Below are 7,581 nucleotides of genomic sequence, written 5' to 3' on the forward strand. Positions count from 1 at the left end.
GTTTTCTAGTTTTTTTTTTTTTTTTTGTAATGCAGTGTCATATAACTCAAAGTACAGAGTTCCATAAACATGATCAGTCAGTGTAAAACAGTAGTAATATTGTCCGCAATCAACCAAACATTTACAGTTTCCATCCCTTTTTTGACCGCAACACGCAGATGAGCAAACATGAACTGGGTTCTGTAGAGCCAGATACCACTGACCGACCACAGACTGCACACAGCTCAGAGCTGGCATACACTGCAGTCAAATGCAATTAAAGAAGCAGCTGAGCCTTTGGAATAGCCAAAGAACACAAGGTCTGTTATTCATAGCGTAGGAGACAAGAGGCCTGGCACAAAGACAAACAATAACATGTAATCGGCCGCCACAACAGAGGGCCAAATCACCAATATGTACCCTAGTGAATATGGAGGGTGACCCTGATGTACAAATATTGTACTTAATGTGTCATGATGGCTAAAAATAAAAGCATCTTTGATTACAGAACTTGATGCAACAGGGAGCCTTTAATGGGCTGTTACGTTTAGAAGTATATTAGCAAAATGTTTAAGACTTTAATTAGCTGTGTCAATTTTTGTATCCTTTTGTTTCTTGACATATTGGTTTTTGGTGTTTATCCATTATGTCAATAATGACCCATTTCTAATTAAGAAAAAAAAACTGCACTGGTTATAGAAATAATTAAAAAAATAAACCTAGCTTGAAGAGTAAAGTTTGTAAAGAGCGTAAAGCTCACCTCCAATCAAAGTGAAAATAAGTCTTTGGGTTGAAATGGGCAAATTCAATAATGATGCCAGTACCAAACTAGGATTTCCACACATAACTGAGTTTGGTGTCACTGCATTTGCACACATACAGTTCAAATGACCTTAAGCAGGGTGGAAAATGAAGCCAAGGGCAGCACTACTTCTTCTGTAATTTGTTGCATTTTCAAGTAAAACGGTATATTAAAGAAAAAAGGACTTGATTTTATTCCTTAGCAACTGGTCTTTATATGACAGGCTAGAAGGGAGAGGGATAAATAGTTAGAGGAATTGATGATGTCAGCGGAAAAGAAAAGTTGTTTCAGACATGGAGCAAGTTATTTTCATAAAATAAGATTATGATTACATTGTTCTTTGGAATAATGTGCATTGGAAATATTGCCAGCTTTGATTTTATACTCACTTTACCTCCAATATGCCCTTCAACAACACGCTTAGAAGAACTCAGTAGCAAGCAATTTCACGGGTCACACTTCTCCACAGGTTAAGTTTCACATTAAGTCAGGAGTGCTCAGTCCTGCTCTAGATCTACCTCACTACCGGCTTTCATTTCAGCTTTAGTCAAACACACCTGAACCAGCTAATCAATTCAAGGTAACCTGAAAATCTGAAAATGTTGGAAGTTCTCCAGCAGCATGTTAACCCACAATCAGCCATCTTGACTCATACTGTATGATAAATGCATTTTAAGCCATTATAAATTATTTCTTAACTTTTTTTTTTCCAATTCTCTGCCCATTGTTTCCTCTCAGCGTTTGGACAGAGGAGTCAAACTGCACAGTGCTGAACTCCAGTATAGTTGCTGAGATTAACTGTAGCTACAGTTGCGGCTCAGAGTGCAGGAAGAGCTCCAGGTTTCCCTGCCTTCAGGTATATGTCAGTCTGAATTTCCCCGGCAAAGTTCTGCGGCTGTCATACAACGAGGAGGCCCATGAGGCCCACCCTGAGGTACACCACAACTAACCATATGCATTAACTATACAGATATATCACATTACCTGTGAATAGTGATGCATGGGCAGTTCTTCTGTGACACTATGCTGTAAAAGAAAAAAAAATACACATTTGTTATTTTAAGGAATCTGATTTGAATTAAATTAGCTCTACCCAGTGTAAATATATATATATATATATATATATATATATATATATATCTCTTGAATGATCTCAATCATTATTTTTAAAAATAAATAAATAATGAAAATAAAATATGCCAAACTACTTAATATTTATATATTTAATTAACAGACAATTGCATCACCCTATGTCTTCCAAAAATAACAAAATAACTTTAAAATAGTATGAATTTTAATAACTAAAAAATCTAAATATATGCTCATCATAGAAGAGATGTATCCAAGGAATTATATGTATTTAATTAATTTTAATTTATATGTATTTAATGTATTTTTGAATAATATATTGGCAATAAATAAATAATAAAAACCTAGAAACGCATATATGTTTTTTGTTTTTACAATTCTATTTCCCTGACAGATTATAATTACGTTGCCAAATTCATTAGGTTTCATAGGTCTTTTTGATCTTTATATACAAAGATTTACTAAAGAAAAGCAATAAATAAATAAATGAATAAATAAAAAATAAGGTGCTTTCGGACATTAATCCTGCCTCGTCTCGTTGCTTATATGTGGACATACAAGTGACCCTTACAGATCATCCTTTAATGTAATTTTAATTATCTAAAATTACCAATTAACAATTTGTCCCCAAGATGACACAACAGTATGTTTCTGAACATGATAAATTACCACTATACAGTGTAGTACACTAACTGAACTGAATACTTTCTGGTAAGTGCTCTTCCTTCTTTCCCTGCAGTGTTTTTACATCCCAAAGTGCCGCAAGGATCACACACTGATGCACAGCATTGTGATGAACATCTCAGAGCGACTGAAGACGCACCAGCAGGTTCTGTGCTACTACGACCCCTCGGAGCAGCAGGACAGCGTCCTCCTGACACGTCTCTATGGCCGCGGTGCCATCATTAGCTCTCTTCTCTGGCCCACATGCACACTGGTGGGGGGCACGCTCATCATCGCAATGGTGAAGCTCACTCAGTACCTGTCCTTCCTGTGCGAGCAGATCAGCCGCATTAAAAGGTGAGACTGAGAGTGTGCAGACGGATACCTCAGACCAGAGAGAGATCTAATCGATGTGTTCCTTGCAGGATGGGGCTCTAGAAGACGCACCAACAGGTTTTGTGTTACTATGACCCCTCAGAGCAGCAGGACAGCGTCCTCCTGACACGTCTCTATGGCCGCGGTGCCATCATTAGCTCTCTTCTCTGGCCCACATGCACACTGGTGGGGGGCACGCTCATCATCGCAATGGTGAAGCTCACTCAGTACCTGTCCTTCCTGTGCGAGCAGATCAGCCGCATTAAAAGGTGAGACTGAGAGTGTGCAGACGGATACCTCAGACCAGAGAGAGATCTAATCGATGTGTTCCTTGCAGGATGGGGCTCTATCCCCTAACGGGAGCTTCTCACGACAGGGTCTGCACTCGGAAGTTTAATGGCGGCATCCAGGATGGGGTTTGAATGGAGGTGGCCACGTGTAAATTTGTCAACGAACCTGTTTTCTACCCCTACGTATATAGCGAAGTTTTTCCACTCTCATGTGGTCTTCCTTTGACGCTCCATCAACCCTGTTAATCTGCCGAGTTGTATTAACAAGGCTGAAGCAATGTTGTGATTGAAAACTTCCTGTACCATTGAGATCAGGCTCAATAGAGCTTCTAGTGGTCGCAGTTGGAACTTTTTACAATAAGACTGGGTCAAGTCCAATCCTGAAACTCGAGGGTCAAAATATGTGGTCATGTTGTGGGGTGTTGATTACACTTTCTGACCAACAGATCAAAGACTCCATTCCAAGAAGACGTCACTGTGTAGCGATATGTCTTGACCAGCTGACGCTTATGTAATCGCAGAAATTAAAAGTATGAATATGCTACTTCCATCAGCGGTGACTGCTCTCATTCATGGCTCTTTGACAAACACCTGTGGATCTCTTCAAAACCAAAGGTCATATGTTGATTGTGAATATACTGTATCTCCTAAAGGGATAGTTCACCCAAAAATGAAAATTCTGTCAGAATTTATTAACCCTCATTTCGAACATTCATGACTTAATTTCTTCTATAAAAAAAACAAACAAATTCTAACACTTTACAATAAGGTTTAGTTTGTTAACATTAGATAGCTAAATTAGTTTACACAAACTGCTGTAACAATGGACAATATTTCTAAAGCTTTTCATAGTTAATTTCTATATTTACATTTACATAAGTACATTTTTTTTTATCAGAACTGTTAACATTAGTTAATGCACTGTGAACAAACATAAACAAGCAATGATCAATTGTATTTTTATTAACTAATATTAAACAAAAATATTGCTCAGTTATTTCATTTTAACTATGTAACTAATATTAACTAATGAGACCTTATTGTAAAGTGATATTTTAAAGAACCTTAATTGGACCCCATTGACTTTCATTGTACAGACATTTTTCAAAATATCTTTCTTTGTGTTCCACTTAAAAAAAGTCAAGCAGGTTTGGAACAGCATGAGGGTAAGTAAAAGAAAGAATTTTCACCAAGTCATCCATGTTTTTACATTTACATAGAAAAATCATTAAACTAGAGCAAAGGAATAAAAGAATGTGTCCTGTGTGAACTGCACCCAAAGCAGCATTTCATGAACATTGCTATTCAATCATGTATACTGTAATTTCAGTTAAGTTCTGCATTCTGTTTCTTTTTTTTATACTGTGATGCCGTGTCCCGGCCGGAGCGACGAGGCAAAAACATTAAAACCCATTATAAACGAGGCATTTGTTGCATCCAGTGGGGACATACTTACTGATTATAATGACTTATACTGTCTTTTTACGCATTGCGTTGCATCGCGCCGCGTAAACATAAAACCATGTCTGCATTTGTGATTGGAGAAATTACAAACAACAAGCGCTACTCTACACTGCTCAAAACTCGCGTTTGAATCGTCAGTGGCAAATCCTTTAAATATGAAAACATACTTTTGGAAGGCCAAACAAAGTAGTTTCGCTTTCGCAACGAAACACACAGCATCTTCACAACATGGCAGCGGCGGTGGCAGCAACAATAAAGTTACGCCTTCTTTCTTTGCGTGAGCATTTGGGCGGCGTTATGCAAATCTTCCCACATCGTGACGTAGACATGTGGGGGCGTGTTTAAACGAGGCATTTTAGGAGGGCGTGGACCAGTCTTAACGTTTATAAAGAATATCTCTTTGGGTTTGAGACTTTAGTCTTTGCAACTTTAGGGATCTTATCTATTCACAAATAGCTTGTAACACTCCAAAGAGAAAGGAAAACTTGAAATAGCATCATATGACCCCTTTAAATAATTTTTGTCATACAAACAAAAATATGATATTTTTTATAGTTGTTAGATAAACAAGTGAACAATAAAAACAATACATTAAGCCCAGATATAATAGATTTTAACACAAAGACTGAACAAAAATGTCTGATTGGGGCAAGTGTTATAAGCATTATACAAGTGTTTTATCATATCATATATACTTAGAGAGAGAGAGAGAGATTTTGGCAAAACAGCAATTTGATAATTTTGTATATTTACATTTTTGATGTTTCATGAAGTGAGCTTGTTTCTTTTAACATACATTGACCTTTTGTGACACCATGGCCCAATAAGTTTATAAGTAAATATTTACTGGAGTAAATAGAATGACAACTAGCCCCAATCTCCTACATACAGTACAAAACATACTAACCATATGTGTCATTAATAAACATCATTGTTGCTTTTAGAAGTGATAAATACGTCCAAATATGACAACATAACACATTTGTCAAAACAAACATTTGGATATTAATTTATAAAGGCTGATATATTTATGACTTCAGCCTCAAAAAGATTTATGTCCATCATTGTCGCTCATGTTGATTAATACAACTCGACCTGAATAAAATATGTGTTTGAGTGTCAAAAACGTTTCAAGCATATTAAGATTTAGAAGAAAAACAGCAGAAAATATCGATACTCTTGGACCTTGCTAGATTATTAGCTTACAGCTTCTTGGTCATCTTGTGTGAGTTTATAACCAGCACATGGAGCAACGGAGGAACTGATTTGACTGTCCTTGAGAGATGGATTTAGCCTGAATGGCACCAGAATGGCTTCTCGAGAGGAGCACCTTTTCAAAGTGCAATCAGGTGACTGGCTGTGATGAATCAGACTCAGTCTGAAATTAATCAGCACATAGCCCTGAACTGCCCCCCTACACACACACACACACACACACACATTTCCAACCCTCGCTGACATCATCCTTATAAATAGACCCTTCTCTTGTTGTTTACCCACCAAAGGAGGGTTTTTCCTTTTAAATAGGTTTAATTCTTATTGAACACCATCATGACATCTATTATTTGTGTCCTCGAAAACAGCAAGAGAACGGATGATCCACTGGAGACAAATAAGCCAGTGCTGTTAGACCCAGAAGATGACAGAGTAATTTTTTTGCTTTGTCTGATTTGGTTTGCAGTGACACACTATTGGTCCTTAGCCCAGACTGGGATCTGTCTGGTGGAGAATTTTATTGGCTCTGTGAAATGAGGTATTGCTCATAACTCTAGAGTAAGTGCCAGTCAAAACGATGGGATATGGAGATGAAGTTCAATGGGTCATTGGCTGTTTTGAAGATGACAATGTTTTAAAGCCTCCTGTCAAACATGTCCACATTATGCATCAACTGGACATTAGCTATTATTTTAAAGGGCCTTAATAAAAGTACAAATCATACCATTTTACATTTGTAAATGCATCTTATTTGCAGTATGTATCCACAAACAATTTCCTATTTTTGGTAGCACTTTTTTTTTTGTAGATGTATTTGGACATTATCATAATTATTTATTCATTTATCATAATTATAATTAGGGATGCACCAATATTATAATTCTGGCTGAAACAATATTAAAATGTCCAATTTCATTTGATTTTGTGTAAATAAATTAAATTTTAAACACTAAAAACTATTTTTTTTAAAGCTAAAAGTAAATTTAAGCATCACAACATTATAATGTACAGTAGGGTGCATCAAAAAAATCAAGTTTTCACTTTGGCCCTAGCATAAAATTGTTCCACTCAAATCAGACAGCAAATGTCTAATGGATATGTTTAACACATACTCAGAATTTATGTTCTGCATTAATGCCATCCAAGTGCACACACGCAGCAGTGAGCAGTCAACACACACACCGTGACCACCATGGCCGTGGGAACTAGGGGAGGGTGCTGCAGCACCCCCCGCCGCAGGGCCGGCCGGGTCTGACATTTTCTTTGTGCCCCTCGATCATCCCCAAGATAATTAATTTTTGTGATAGTTTTGTGATTAATTATTTATTAAACTGACCAGAAATAGCCTAGTGCGGTTGTATTTTACTTGCGCGCCTTGAGGCTCGCAGAATTTAATGTGAAATGTTCACGCGATATTATCGTAATTTTACATTCCATCCGACTTTTAAAAACCATTCCTCGTCCTTTTTATGGGCCATTTTCTCGCTTCTCAAGACGGCCCCCGGCAATCACATAAGCACAGCTCTATAATTGCGCTCTAGTAGGCTATCTGGTCAAACGCGCTCAAACCACTGTAAGTAAGTAAGTAAGTAAGTTTTATTTATAGAGCACATTTAAAATTCAGCGTTACACTGACCAAAGTGCTGAACAAAACCAATAATAAAATACAGTAAATTCTAAAATATAAATAGGACGATAGTTATT

General features: G+C 37.1%; 1 protein-coding gene across 2 annotated transcripts in view; it reads left to right on the forward strand.

Annotated features, from left to right (window-relative positions):
• The window catches only part of LOC107699784 (calcium-activated potassium channel subunit beta-2-like), a 10,242-nt gene extending 6,373 nt beyond the window's left edge, over positions 1-3,869 (forward strand). For both annotated transcript variants that reach the window (XM_016501174.1, XM_016501175.1), the window contains exons 3-5: positions 1,520-1,715; positions 2,610-2,890; positions 3,246-3,869. In XM_016501174.1, coding sequence (XP_016356660.1) covers positions 1,520-1,715; positions 2,610-2,890; positions 3,246-3,330 — 562 coding nt within the window. In that variant the 3' untranslated portion in view covers positions 3,331-3,869. The remainder of the gene's footprint in view (positions 1-1,519; positions 1,716-2,609; positions 2,891-3,245) is intronic.
• The last annotated feature ends 3,712 nt before the right edge of the window (positions 3,870-7,581 follow it).

This window comes from Sinocyclocheilus anshuiensis, unplaced genomic scaffold (genome assembly GCF_001515605.1).
Source record: "Sinocyclocheilus anshuiensis isolate Anshui unplaced genomic scaffold, SAMN03320099.WGS_v1.1 scaffold951, whole genome shotgun sequence".
Taxonomy (NCBI): Eukaryota; Metazoa; Chordata; class Actinopteri; order Cypriniformes; family Cyprinidae; genus Sinocyclocheilus; species Sinocyclocheilus anshuiensis.